At 44.5% G+C, this 15,392-nt stretch overlaps 1 protein-coding gene across 1 annotated transcript; it reads left to right on the plus strand.

Annotated features, from left to right (window-relative positions):
• Nucleotides 1–725: 725 nt before the first annotated feature.
• On the plus strand, nt 726–3,805 carry LOC106600591 (ras-related protein Rap-2b). The gene has a single exon (XM_014192068.2). The coding sequence runs from the start codon at nt 1,025–1,027 to the stop codon at nt 1,571–1,573; it is 549 nt and encodes a 182-aa protein (XP_014047543.1). The 5' UTR covers nt 726–1,024; the 3' UTR covers nt 1,574–3,805.
• The last annotated feature ends 11,587 nt before the right edge of the window (nt 3,806–15,392 follow it).

Here is a 15,392-nt window from a genome sequence, read left to right on the forward strand (position 1 = left end):
TTTAAAACATTTTCAGATTTGAAGAAAATTGCGGAAAATATGCAGCCAAAGTCTGACTAGAGCGGATACATATTTATTTCTTTAACTAATTATGACAAATGTTGAACAATGTAATAAAGTAATGCCTTTTCAAATAAGTTACGTTACACGTTATGTTGTCTGACAATTTCTTAGCTACGCTAGCCTTACGAACCGCATAGCATATTATTACAGCAGTTGCTTGTATGTACCGGTATGTTTGCTAGCTACAGTCCTAACGTTAGTTGGCTGGTAATACATTGAACTTGCCAGTATATTATGGACGTTCTCAATGGACATTGTTAATGAAGTCATAAGATGTCTAGCTAGCAATTTGTTAGCTATCCTAACAAGCTAGCAAGAAGTTGTATATTTCAACTTCCAGTAGACAGGCGAAGCGCTAGTACACTCAACTGAAAGGATACTGTTTGTTTACAGTATACAAAAATTAACTAATAATATGTGGTATATACTCTTGTATACAATATGTTAGCATGGGTACTCGAACAGCTGATGTCTCAAGTTTGCAGGGTGATGAACGCATTCTCACGTCAGGTTTTTTGCGTTAACTGGCGCACGCACATTTTTGGGGTATATCTTGTATGCAAGCACGGTTTATAAATGAGGCCCCAGGTGACTAATATTTGCGTTGACTAATGTTTTGGGTGACTGCCCCTTTAAGAAATCACAGAACTAAGCCCTGGTTCGTGACGTTAGTTGTCTTGCGTTGAGAAACTGTGCAGGAAACGCCAGCCATAGAAGAGATCACGCTTTTTAACACCGTGGCACAGTACAAACAACGGAAAATGTGCTACACGTTATATTATTAATGTTCGGAAACTGCCGCTCTCTTCGGATTCTTACCAGGACCTTCGGAGACGACCATCGAACGCGTTTCCGCCGAGGGATTTACAACTCCCACCCTTGAAAGAGCTGCCTTTCTGCAGACTGAAAACATCGGGTGGGTAGAGGATCCGTGGAGAGGGGCTGTCTGTTTTCTGAAGCCATGAGGGAGTATAAAGTGGTCGTGTTGGGCTCGGGCGGCGTGGGCAAATCTGCATTGACTGTCCAGTTTGTGACGGGATCCTTCATTGAGAAATACGACCCCACAATAGAGGATTTTTACCGAAAGGAGATCGAGGTGGACTCGTCTCCCTCTGTTCTGGAGATACTGGACACGGCGGGGACAGAACAGTTCGCCTCCATGCGAGACTTGTACATCAAAAACGGGCAGGGGTTTATTTTGGTCTACAGTCTGGTCAACCAGCAGAGCTTCCAAGACATCAAGGCGTTGAGGGATCAAATCATCCGAGTGAAAAGATACGAGCGAGTGCCCATGGTATTGGTTGGAAATAAAGTGGACTTGGAAGGCGAGAGAGAGGTCTCTTCCGGGGAAGGCAAGGTGCTGGCTCAGGAGTGGAATTGCCCGTTTATGGAAACTTCTGCCAAAAATAAAGGCTTGGTCGACGAACTGTTCGCAGAAATCGTGAGACAGATGAACTATTCCTCATTACCCAGCGTTGGAGATCGCTGTTGTTCTTGTGTTCTTTTCTAAGAAAACATCTTTAAGTTTGCAACTGTGATTGTTATCTAGCTAAGTAAAACTCATAAAAAACAAGGCCTGTTTTGATAACTTGTTGATAACAAAATTATACGGCCTCTTTTTGATAATGCGACCGTCAGTATTATTGGAAAGCTATTTGCACACACAATCGACGATGACAACAATTTATATTGAAATAGCCTAAAAAGTGTTTACATGACAAAGTACTTGAATGTTTGAGATTTTTTTAAATATCACACAGCTTTGTAATTGACACTTTTTCTGTAAACGTGCCTCACTGGGAATGTCTTATTGTAAAACCTAAGAGACACTTTTTTTTGTTATGGAACTTTGGTGGGGTTTGATTACTGTTGAGTTGTACTTTTTCATGGTTTCTGGGCGGGTCCTTCTGGCCTGGAGAGGGATTAGGATTAATCCCTTTGCTGAACAGGGATTGGTCAGTTTTTGTGTGGATTCTGATGGGCTCAAGGACCCCCCCCCCACCCCCCAAGAGCAAAAGTTCATGTTTGGACTTTGTGTCAAATAAACCCCAAACTCGGTGAATATGCACTGGTCACTGGAACTAGCCTAAACCTGAGCAACTAATTAAAATGACTAAACATCAAGAAATTGTGTATTACCTGCAGAAAAAAAGGCCTACCAAGATGTGTTGTCAGGCCATGGAGTGTTGTGGATTGCTTTTTTGTGTTTTTCTTCAGGATTTGGTAACGTTGGATTTAACTTCCCCTGCCCGTCTCACTCTTCAATGTGCACAAACAAGGACCTTACTGATGTGACATGGGGGGAAAACAGGACCCCATGTCAAGTGCCTTCCTAAGAAATACACCTATGTCTGTATGTGCCAACCAAGGAGCCCTACAATCACAACAGTACTTTACCTTTTAATTTCAGTTGGGCTCATAGTGAAAGAGGGTTCCGTTTCATTTTAATCACTTTTTGACCTCACTCCTTTTTGATTTGAACTAAACTATTCGTACACATTTGCCCATGGAAGAGGTGGTCAGAAAGTGACATTTTGGAACTGAAAGCCAAAACATTCAGGAGATAGAGGTGCTCAAAGTTGACCAATTTAGCATACCATGATACATTTCTTCATCACTGGAAAATATAAATGGTTGAGTTTGATATCATTTAAACGCTTAACAGGCTTGTAAAACTATTAAAAAAAAATATATATTTTTTTTAATGTCAATTATCTAAAATGTGTAAACTCCAATTTACATATTCTGAGGTATATGTGTTGTGCCTGCCATCAGTTGAGACACAGAATACTCTTAAATACAGGTTGGGTGCCATTCGAATCTTTAGAAATATAATTCATAGAATGGAACAATCCCTTCAGACCAGTGGAATTTAGCTGGTGCTACACCATTGAAATTTACATTTGTACTTTCACAAAGATGGCCACCGGTCCACTCACCGTTGAATGTCAACTTAAATGGGAATGTCTATTCTATTATGTATATTTCTATGATTTCAATAGGTTTCATATGGAATATTGACAGTGTAATTTCAAACAACTGATATTCTAATTCATGTCAACATTTTGTGATGTGTGGACAAATCATCTTTGTGGTACCATTTGAAAGCTGAAATTTCTGTTATTCCCATTTTAGTACATTTAGCCAAAACATGACACCCACCCTATATTCAAGAGCATGCTGTGTCTCAACCAATGGCAGGCACAATACAAACGCCTCACATTATGTAAAATAGGGTCTATGCTAGTACAAATGCGAAGTTGATGCTTTTGTAGATAATTGAATTTAAAAGATAAAAAAAAAAAAGACATTAAGAAATGATTAAATAGTTTGACAACCCTGTTTGTAAGATTTAAAAGTGTTTATTTTCCAGTGATGAAGACATGGTGTTCAAATAAAAAAGGTGTGCGGTTAAAAAGTGATTTGAAATAAAATGTAACGGCCCTTTTTGTCTTTTTCAGTGAGGAAGTTGAGGTGTAGATGGAATAACAGTTATTTCAGGGCAAAGTTTGGCCTCTTTTTTTCCCCCCACACTGGTATACCTTCACTGAGAGTATGAACCCAAACAGCTTTATGTTGTGGGTTCAGCAAAAAGTAAGCCATGTTTGTTTTTATCTTAGAAATAGTTTCTTTTTGAAATGTGAATTCCTGATTTCAATTGTAATTTTGACCCCAGACAAGCCTTTTACCACCCACTTGTCTGGATTGAACAACTTTTAATACAAAAGGCATTTTCTGTAAAGTTTTGGTGTGTACTCTTCATTCTGTTGGTGTGGTTGTGTGAATGCTTGTGCACCAGCTACACTTGAACATGTGTTGTGTAATCATTAGTGCGAACAGTTGCATTTTGCAACGAAAACAAGTTTTTATTGGACAAATTCAGGTAGGTCCCTCCCTGTTTCGTTCCTATGGCATCCGTTTAAAGAAACGTTTTGCAACAGAATTGGCGTAATGAATACGCCTGTGGTCATTGGCATTAGGCATTGTATTTCTGATTTACTTTTGCCTCATACCTCAGGGCTAGGCCTGACTCTTAACAGACCTCTCCTTTTTCAACCCTTCACAAACCTCAACAAATAACTTAATTTCCACCCTATTTCATAAACATGTTGATCTCTTTAAATTGCTTTGACACATGAATTCCTCTTTGCTTTGTCAATGGTTGAACATAAACAATATTTTTCTGTGGTATAGTCGGTATAGTCAACCTATTCAGTAGGCTTCTTCCTCCCTCCAGCTGTTTGAGTAGAGGGCAGGCTGGGTGTTCAGTTGGTAAGGGGTACTTCCCTCTTCCCGCCACATGTTTTCTGGGTAGAGGGAGTCAGGAGGGCACAGAGGGTACTTTCTGTTTCTATAGCCAGGCCCAATCAGCAGCAAACAGACGGACGTTTGTGACACTGTGTGTGTGTGTGTGTGTGTGTGTGTGTGTGTGTGTGTGTGTGTGTGTGTGTGTGTGTGTGTGTGAGAGAGAGAGATGCAGGGACGAGTACTGGGAAACACTCAGCAGAGAGGGTGAAATCAGATGTGTGGGAGTTTTGTGTTTGAAAGAAGCAGAGAGACTGATTTTCTGGGAAGTGCAAAGCCCGAGTGTTTGAGGCTTGTATGTCTATGCCCATAAAATGAACAGTCAAAGCTTTATCATGCTGAGTGGTTGGAGGCAAGACATTCCATAAATTAAGGTAGATGTAGCATAGTCATGGCGGAGGAAGGGAGAGTAGGTGAACTGTGGTGAAATGGAGAAGGAATTGAAAGATTATATCCTCCATACTACCAAGGAGATTCTAATGTGTGCATGCGTGTATACTTTATGGTTATTGTGTGTGTGTGTGTGTGTGTGTGTGTGTGTGTGTGTGTGTGTGTGTGTGTGTGTGTGTGTGTATAAATATCAGTGTGTGTGTATAAATATCACTAAGTGTTTACAAGCTAGAGAGAACTGTGAGGCCAGGAAATTTTCAGAGAAATCACACAAATATACAGTTCCAGTTTTAAAATGGAGGCTGATTGAGCCTGTCTGGGACCATACTGTTAGGCCTGGCCTAGTCATTCACTCAATAGGGTAGGACTAATTTTATTTTTATAGAATCAGAAAACGTTGCCATGGAACAAATTAAGTGGATATGTTGTCCTGTGAAATTAATGACAGGAGTGTGCAGTCACCTGCTGTATGTTATGATTAGATTGCAAGATACTTCTGGTAATACTTCAGAATAATGAACTCCATGATAAATCCCATGTAGACTTCTGTTTCTAATAGATCTACCTTGTCTATTGAGGGCAGAATCCATGCCTAAGATCTGTGTGTGACATACAGTGCCTTCAGAAAGTATTCATACGCCTTATCCTACATTTTGTTGCATTACAGCCTGAATTCAAAATGAATAAAATAAAGATGTCACCCATCTACACACCATACCCAATAATGACAGTGAAAACATGTTAGGACATTTTTGCTTATTTATTGAAAAATTAATTCAGAAATATCTAATTTACATAAGTATTCACACCCCGGAACCAATAGTCCACCGCAGGAGCCTCGGTCTGACTCTGATGCCAAGGGGCCAGAACCGGCTGATACCCCAACACGCACTGAAAGGGTGAGAGGTTAGTGGAGGAGTGGCGAAGCAAATTCTGAGCTATCTCTGCCCAGGGCACAAACGCCGCCCACTCCCCCGGCCGGTCCTGGCAATAAGACCTCAGAAACCTACCCACATCCTGGTTAACTCTCTCCACCTGCCCGTTACTTTCAGGGTGAAAACCCGAGATAAGGCTGACCGAGACCCCCAGGTGTTCCATGAACGCCTTCCAGAACCTTGACGTGAACTGGGGACCCCGATCAGACACTATATCCTCAGGCACCCCTTAGTGCCGAAAAACATGTGTAAACAGAGCCTCCGCAGTCTGTAGGGCCGTAGGGAGATCGGGCAAAGGGAGGAGACGACAGGACTTAGAAAAACGATCCACAACGACCAGGATCGTGGTGTTACCTTGTGAAGGTGGAAGATCGGTTATGAAATCCACCGATAAATGTGACCACGGCTGTTGTGGAACGGGTAAGGGTTGTAACTTACCTCTGGGTAGGTGTCTAGGAGCCTTGCACTGGGTGCACACTGAGCAGGAGGAAACATAAACCCTCACGTCCTTAGCTAAGGTGGGCCACCAGTACCTCCCAGTAAGACAGCGCATAGTCCGCCCAATCCCAGGATGACCAGAGGAGGGTGAATTGTGAGCCCAGTAGATCAATCTGTCGCGGACAGCAGATGGAACGTACAGATGCCCAGATGGACACTGAGGGGGAGCGGGCTCTGCACGTGACGCCCGCTCAATGTCCGCGTCCAACTCCCATACTACCGGTGCCACTAAACACGAGACTGGGATTATGGGAGTGGAATCCATGGACCGCTCCTCTGTATCATACAGCCGGGACAGGGCGTCTGCCTTCATGTTCTGGGAACCTGGTCTGTAAGAGAGGGTAAACACAAAACGGGTGAAAAACATGGCCCACCTTGCCTGGCGAGGGTTCAGTCTCCTCGCCTCCCGGATGTACTCCAGATTGCGGTGGTCAGTCCAGATGAGAAAAGGGTGTTTAGCTCCCTCAAGCCAATGTCTCCACACCTTCAAAGCCTTGATGACAGCCAACAGCTCCCGGTCCCCCACATCATAGTTTCGCTCCACTGGGCTGAGCTTCTTAGAGAAGAAGGCACAGGGGCAGAGCTTAGGTGGCGTACCCGAACGCTGAGAGAGCACAGCTCCTATCCCAGACTCCGACGCGTCCACCTCCACTATGAATTGCAAAGATGGATCCGGATGAGCCAACACAGGAACCGAGGTAAACAGAGCCCTCAGTTTCCTAAAAGCCCTGTCCACCCCAGCCGACCACTGCAAGCGCACCGGACCCCCCTTCAGCAGTGAGGTAATGGGAGCAGCCACCTGACCCAGATAAACCTCCGGTAGTAATTGGCAAACCCTAAAAATCGCTGCACCTCCTTCACCGTGGTGGGAGTCAGCCAATTACGCACGGCTGCAATACGGTCAACCTCCATCTCCACTCCTGACGTGGATAGGCGATACCCTAAGAAGGAGACGGACTGTTGAAAGAACAGGCATTTCTCAGCCTTGACGTACAGGTCATGCTCCAATAGGCGACCAAGCACTTTGCGTACCAGGGACACATGCTCGGCGCGTGTAGCGGAGTAAATCAGAATGTCATCGATATACACCACTACCCCCTGCCCGTGCAGGTCCCTGAAAATCTCGTCTACAAACGATTGGAAGACTGATGGAGCATTCTTCAACCCGTACGGCATGACGAGGTACTCATAATGCCCTGAGGTGGTACTAAATGCTGTCTTCCACTCGTCTCCATCTCGGATACGCACCAGATTATACGCACTCCGGAGATCCAGTTTAGTGAAGAAGCGCGCCCCATGCGTTAACTCAATCGCCGGGGCGATCAGGGGTAGCGGGTAACTGTACCCCACCGTGATTTTATTGAGACCTCGATAATCAATGCACGGGCGCAGACCTCCATCCTTCTTCACAAAAAAGAAACTTGAGGAGACGGGTGAAATGGAGGGCCGAATGTACCCCTGACGCAGGGATTCAGAGACATATGTCTCCATAGCCACCGTCTCTGCTTGCGACAGGAGATACACGTGACTCTTGGGAAGTGCAGCGTCTACCATGAGATTTATCGCACAATCCCCCTGTCGATGGGGTGGTAATTGAGTCGCCTTCCTTTTACAGAAGGCGAGAGCCAAATCGGCATATTCTGGGGGGATGGGCACGGTGGAAACCTGGTCTGGACTTTCCACCGTAGTAGCACCAACGGAAACCCCTACACACCTACCTGAGCACTCTCACGACCACCCCGTGAGAACCCTCTGTGGCCAAGTAAAAGTGGGGTTATGACTAGTTAACCAAGGTAGGCCCAGCACTACGAGATATGCAGGAGTGTCAATAAGGAAAAGACACATTTTTTCCTTGTGACACAACTGCGTCACCATACTCAAAGGAGCTGTGGCCTCCTTGATCAACCCTGACCCTAATGGTCGACTATCTAAGGTGTGCACGGGGAAAGGCACCTCCACGGGTACAATAGGGATCCCTAAACTATTAGCAAAAGCTTGATCAATGAAATTCCCAGACGCGCCTGAATCTACTAGCACCTTATGCTGGGAACGCGGGGAAAAATCAGGAAAAGTAACAGACAAATATATGTGCAACAGAGGGCTCTGGATGAGAATGGTGCCTACTCACCTGGGGTGGCGCCAGAGCGCCCTGCTTGCTACCTTGATTCCCAGAAGAACCTACCCGGCACCGACCAGCAGTGTGCCCTCTGCGGCCACCGATGGTGCACGAGCAGGAACCTCCTCCGGTCTCCCTGTGCACCCTCTCTCCCGGCTCCCTGTGTATATGAGAGGGGGTGCGGGAGGATGGAACAACCAGACCCCGATTTGGACGTCCGCGAGCAGCCAGCAGGTTGTCCAGCCAGATGGACAGATCCACCAGCTGGTCGAAGGTGAGGGTGGTGTCTCTGCAGGCCAGCTCCCAATGGACGTCCTCCCGCAGACTGCAGTGATAATGATTGATCAGGGCCCCATGATTCCATCCCGCACCGGCTGCCAGGGTCCTGAACTCCAAAGCAAAATCCTGGACGCTCCTCGTCTCCTGCCTCAGATGGTAGAGGCGCTCACCCGCCGCTCTGCCCTCGGGTGGGTGGTCGAAGACTGCCCGGAAATGGCGGATGAACTCCTCATAACAGTCCAACGCCGCATCTCCTCCGTCACACACAGCGCTGGCCCATTCCAGGGCTCTCCCGGTGAGGCACGAGACGAGGGCGAAACTCTTCTCACGGTCTGATGGAACTGGGTGGACCGTGGCCAGATAAAGGTCTAATTGGAGGAGGAAACCCCAGCAGCAGGCAGTATTTCCGTCGTATCCCTGAGGCATGGATATTCGGATTCCACCGGGTTCAGGTTGAGAAGGGGCGTGCAGTATAGACCCCGGTTGGGCTGGTGGAGGCGCAGGAAGAACTCCCTGTCTCTCCCAGTGGTCCATCTTCTGGACAACGCGATCCATGGCGGCGCACAGATGGTGAAGCTTCTTCGCTTGCTCCTGGACACGCTCCTCCACCTCCATGTCCGGGGTATCCTCTCCTGCTGACTTCAATATGCTGGTCGGTGATTCTGTCATATTCGTGTATGTAGGTGGCAGGGAAGTCAGGCGCAGGAGAAACCAAGTTGGTTAATATGGAGTATTTAATGAAAAACAAACTCCAAAACCAAAGTACAAAATAAAATGGGTAAAAGATACCCGTCGCACACCGATACACAAACCCACGTAACATAACACACAAACAATCACCGACAAGGACATGAGGGGAAACAGAGGGTTAAATACACAAGTAATTAATGGGATTGGAAACAGGTGTGATGGAAGACAAGACAAAACCAATGGAAAATGAAAAACTGATCAGTGATGGCTAGAAGACCGGTGACGTCGACCGCCGAGCACCACCCGTGCAAGGAGGGGCATCGACTTCGGTAGAAGTCGTGACAAAATGGTTTTGTTGTTGTTCGCCTACTTCCCTGAGAGCATTGACTACATGTTGATAGTATTGATAATAAACATTTTTGATCAGCTGGACCAACCCACTGACACGATTATACAATGTTTAAAAGGATACTTCTGGATTTTGGCAATGAGGCCCTTTATCTACTTCCACAGAGGAAGATGAACTTGTGGATATCATTTTTATGTCTCTGTGACCAGTATGAAGGAAGTTAGAGGTAGCTTTGCGGGCCAATGCTAACTATCATTAATGCAATGACTGGAAGTCTATCCCACTCAGCATGCAATGTCGAATTATGGGTGATATCAAGTTTGTCCATCGTGGCCGTTGTTTTGCCTTAAAATAGTAATCCCAAATTGGGCTATGTTTTCGTTCGTCCCGTTTTGGTCCAAAGTTAGCCGAAGATCAGCCTGACCAAAAATATAAACTCGACATGCAACAATTTCAACGATTTTACTGAGTTACAGTTCATATAAGGAAATCAGTCAATTGAAATATTTCATTAGGCCCTAATTTATGGATTTCACATGACTGGGCATGTGCGCAGCCATGGGTGGCAGGTCCTGGCTCCCCCTCCCAGGCCCAATCAGAATTAGTTTTTCCCCACAAAAGAGCTTTATTACAGACAGAAATACTCCTCAGTTTAATCAACTGTCCAGGTGGCTGGTCTCAGACGATCCCGCAGGTGAAGAAGCCGGATGTAGAGGTCCTGGGCTGGCATGGTTACACGTGGCCTGCGGTTGTGAGGCTGGTTGCAGCTTATGGTAGAGAAATGAACATTGAATTCTCTGGCAACAGCTCTTTTGGACATTCCTGCAGTCAGCATGCCAATTGCAGGCACCTCCAAAACTTGAGACATCTGTGGCATTGTGTTATGTGACAACTGCACATTTTAGAGTGGCCTTTTATTGTCCCCAGCACAAGGTGCACCTGTGGAATGAACATGCTGTTTAATCAGCTTCTTGATATGCCACTGTCAGGTGGATGGATAATCTTGGCAAAGGAGAAATGTTCACTAACAGGGATGTAAACAAATTTGTGTACAAAATATGAGAGAAATAAGCTTTCTGGGATCTTTTAGTTACGTGTTGCGTTTATATTTTTTATCAGTATAGTTGCTGTACTAATTGAAAACATGATCCATGAAAAATAATAATATATTACATAGCCTATATTGATTAAATTATGGTGACTTCACAGGAACTGTACACAATAAAATACTCATAAAATATATTTTTTCTTTGACAAACTGAGCTTGTTAAGTTGTCAGAAAATGACCTGTATGGGTGCAGAACGGTGAAATTGCGGTCTGCAATTCAGGGCGTTCCTGCATATGGGCATTCCTGCATCTGCAGAAACACCTCTTAATACTTCTATTGGTCAATGTTTTTGCTAGGATAGGCAGGAGGTGGGGGTGCTCCAGTACAGTAGGTACCATAATGTTGGAGGCCAAATGGCAATAAACCTCACAGAAGAAGAGGCAAGGGCAACACTGGTAGACGGTGTCCTTTGCCCATGCCTGTTGGGTACTGTTTTCGCACAGTTCTGTTAACAGCGGCGAGGACAGGCGGGAGCGAAGGACACTGTGTGCTAGCTAGCAAGTCCTACGGAGGAATCCAGTACACAGCAGGAAGCTAGCTAGTTAGCACACAGTATCGCCTCCTGCCTGCTGTGTACCCGAGTAGCTAGCTGGAGGCAGGGTTGACACCGGTAGACAGTGTCCTTCGACCCTGCCTGTCGGGCACTTTTTTTCGCAGTACTGTTAAAGATGGTGAAGCAGGCGGGAGCGAAGGACACTCTCTACCGGTGTCTCCCCTGCCTCCCGCTAGTAAGGAGTACTGTTGTATGAATTGCAGGCCACAATCACACACTATTGCAATTTAACAACAGAATTTATTTGAATTTGGTATTTTTACCGCAATTTGCTCCTGTGACATAACTTGCTGCACAAGTGCTGGGGGACAAAAGACGTGAGCAAGTCATTCACGCCATTTGATCCTCTCACGACCACACAGAAGCCAGACAGCAACAACTTTCAAAAAGTTGAGGACAAGCGAGAGTGGGGACAGAAGTACACATTGTTGTGAGAATTTTTGTAAACATTTTGTAATTTGTAATCTGTTCAGGTCACAAAATATTATTTTCTCTAATGTTAGACTCTAGGCTAACGTTAGCTACTCTGGATACCTGCAGATACTAGCTAGCTAACATAAAAAGGCAGGAAAGCATGGCAAACTGATTTGCTAACTAGCTTGCTGTGTGGGTTAACTGCTATCTAACTACCTGTCATAGCTCATGAGAGAGGGGCATTAATAAGCCACTAAGATGGGGGGTTGAGGGCAATGAGTTTCCAAAAGCAACTGCTAGTGATTAGTCATTGGTGTGTGCGAGTGTAGCTAGTTAGCTAGCTAATGTTAGCAAAAACATTTTTCTCTCTAGCAGCTAATGTTAACGTTAGCTACAGTCAGATGTTAACTAGTTAGCAAGGCGGGAAAGAATAGCTAGCTGGTTTGCTAATTAACTAGCTTGCTGTAGCTATCCAACTATCATGGCTAACTAGCTAGCTCGTACAAGAAGGACGCTTATATGCTGCTAAGAAGGGAGAATGAAGACAATGAGTTGGCCAAATTTGCGTACTGCTGGTGCGTGAACACCAATGATGTGTATAGCATGCACTTTTTCTGCCATGATACATTTGATTACTGCACCATTTGTATTAGCTAGCTAGTCAAACATGTTTTAAGGGAGCGAAATCAAGAATCAGCATGTCCAGATGTATTTTAAGCCTTCACCCCACCTGCACATCAACGGGACTGTAGTGTAGCGGGTCGAGAGCTTCAAGTTCCTTGGTGTCCACATCACCAAAAAACCATCATGGTCGAAACACACCAAGACAGTCATGAAGAGGGCACGACAATGCCTATTCCCCCTCAGGAGACTGAAAGGATTTGGCATGGGTCCTCAGATCCTCAAAAAGTTCTACAGCTGCACCACTGAGAGCATCCTGACTGATTGCATCACCACCTGGTATTACAACTGCTCGGCATCCGACTATAAGGCGCTGCAGAGGGTAGTGCGTACGGCCCAGTAAATCACTGGGGCCAAGCTTCTTGCCATCCAGGACCTCTATACTAGGCGGTGTCAGAGAAAGGCCCAAAAAATTGTCAAAGACACCAGACACCAGTCACCAGTTCTCTCTGCCACCGCACGACAAGTGGTACAGGGGCGCCAAGTATAGGTCCAAAAGGCTCCTTAACAGCTTCTACCCCCAAGTCATAAGATTGCAGAACAATTCATCAAATGTCCACCCGGACTATTTGCATTGACGCCCCCTTTGTTTTTACACTGCTGCTACTCGCTGTTTATTATCTATACATAGTCACTTTACCCCTACCTACATGTACAAGTTACCTCAATTACCTCGACTAACCTGTACCCCAGCACATTGACTTGGTACCAACCCCTGTATATAGCCTCGTTATTGTTATTTTATTGTGTTACTTTTTTGACTAAAGTTTATTTAGTAAATATTATCTTAACTCTATTTTCTTAACTGCACTGTTGGTTAAGAGCTTGTCAGTAAACATTTCACAGTAAGGTTTAAACCTGTTGTATTCAGTGCATGTTACGAATAACATTTGATTTGATTTCGAGCTTGATTTGTCAGTTGTCACCTGCCTTTTTACCCACTGAGCAATAGCAATCTCTCCCTCTTTCTATTTTCATGTTTGTGCTAGTATCGGAGCTAAGGAGGACCGGTTTCAAAGATCAGGGTCATAATCTGCACGCCACCGAGACTAATTCGCACGTCCTTGTTTGCATCTCTCATTCTCTCAGACCACTCTCTCTGCCCCTCTCTCAATTTCTCTATCGTTTCTCTCTTAAAGCCAGGCAGGCAAGCAATTGTTGTTATAGTTCTGTAAATATTTCTCCCTGTTCGACTGTTGTTTTCCTATTTTTCGATGATCTGTTTTGATCGTTTTTTCTTTTCTTACATTGTCCAGTATTTTCAAGAATTATCTATTCTGATGTTTTGGTTTGTGTATGGTGAAGTACATTAATGCCGATTTTTTTGTCAATGTTCTTATCACTTATCGCTCTCTCTTTCGCTCTCTTTCCTATCTGGAATTGTAATGTTGATCTTTGAAATATTGTTCTTTGTGGTTAAAGTGCAATTCATGTGAAATTAATGTTAGGAATTTGAATATATATACAGTTAAAGTCGGAAGTTGACATACACTTAGGTTGGAGTCATTAAAACTTGTTTTTCAACCACTCCACATATTTGTTGTTAACAAAGTATAGATTTGGCAAGTCGGTTAGGAAATCTACTTTGTGCATGACACAAGTAATTTTTCCAACAATGTATTTACAGACAGATTATTTCACTTATAATTCACTGTATCACAATTCCAGTGGTTCAGAAGTTTCCATACACTAAGTTGACTGTGCCTTTAAACAGCTTGGAAAATTCCAGAAAACGATATCATGGCTTTAGAAGCTTCTGATAGGCTAATTGACAAAATTTGAGTCAATTGGAGGTGTACCTATGGATGTATTTCAAGGCCTACCTTCAAACTCAGTCCCTCTTTGCTTGACATCATGGGAAAATCAAAAGAAATCAGCCAAGACCTCAAAAAAAAAGTGTAGACCTCCACAAGTCTGGTTCATCCTTGGGAGCAATTTCCAAATGCCTGAAGGTACCACGTTCATCTGTACAAACAATAGTATAAACACCATGGGACCACGCAGCCGTCATACCGCTCTGGAAGGAGACGCGTTCTGTCTCCTAGAGATTAACGTACTTTGGTGCGAAAAGTGCATATCAATCCCAGAACAACAGCAAAGAAACTTGTGAAGATGCTGGAGGAAACAGGTATAAAAGTCCTATATCAACATAACCTGAAAGGCCGCTCAGCAAGGAAGAAGCCACTGCTCCAAAACCGCCATAAAAAAGCCAGACGACAGTTTGCAACTGCACATGGGGACAAAGATCATACTTTCTGGAGAAATGTCCTCTGGTCTGATGAAATAAAAATAGAAGTGTTTGGCCATAATGACCATCGTTATGTTTGGAGGAAAAAGGGGGAGGCTTGCAAGCCGAAGAACACCATCCCAACCGTAAAGCACGGGGGTGGCAGCATCATGTTGTCGGGGTGCTTTGCTGCAGGAGGGACTGGTGCACTTCACAAAATAGATGGCATAAGGCAGGAAAATTATGTGGATGTATTGAAGCAACATCTCAAGACATCAGTCAGGAAGTTAAAGTTTCCAAATGGACAGTGACCCCAAGCATACTTCCAAAGTTGTTGCAAAATGGCTTTAGGACAACAAATTCAAGGTATTGGAGTGGCCATCACAAAGCCCTGACCTCAATCCTATAGAAAATGTGTGGGCAGAACTGAAAAAGCATGTCCGAGCAAGGAGGCCTACAAACCTGACTCAGTGACACCAGCTCTGTCAGGAGGAATGGGCCAAAATTCACCCAAGTTATTGTGGGAAGCTTGTGGGAAGCTTGTGGAAGGCTACCTGAAACATTTGACCCAAGTTAAATAATTGAAATGCAATACTACCAAATACTAATTGAGTGTATGTAAACTTCTGACCCACTGGGAATGTGATGAAAGAAATAAATACAGGGAATTTTTACTAGGATTAAATTAATTGTGAAAAACTGAGTTTAAATGTATTTGGCTAAGGTGAATGCAAACTTCTGACTTCAACTGTATATACATATATATACTACTTTTCTACAACG

Source organism: Salmo salar, chromosome ssa03 (genome assembly GCF_905237065.1).
Source record: "Salmo salar chromosome ssa03, Ssal_v3.1, whole genome shotgun sequence".
In the NCBI taxonomy this organism is placed as follows: Eukaryota; Metazoa; Chordata; class Actinopteri; order Salmoniformes; family Salmonidae; genus Salmo; species Salmo salar.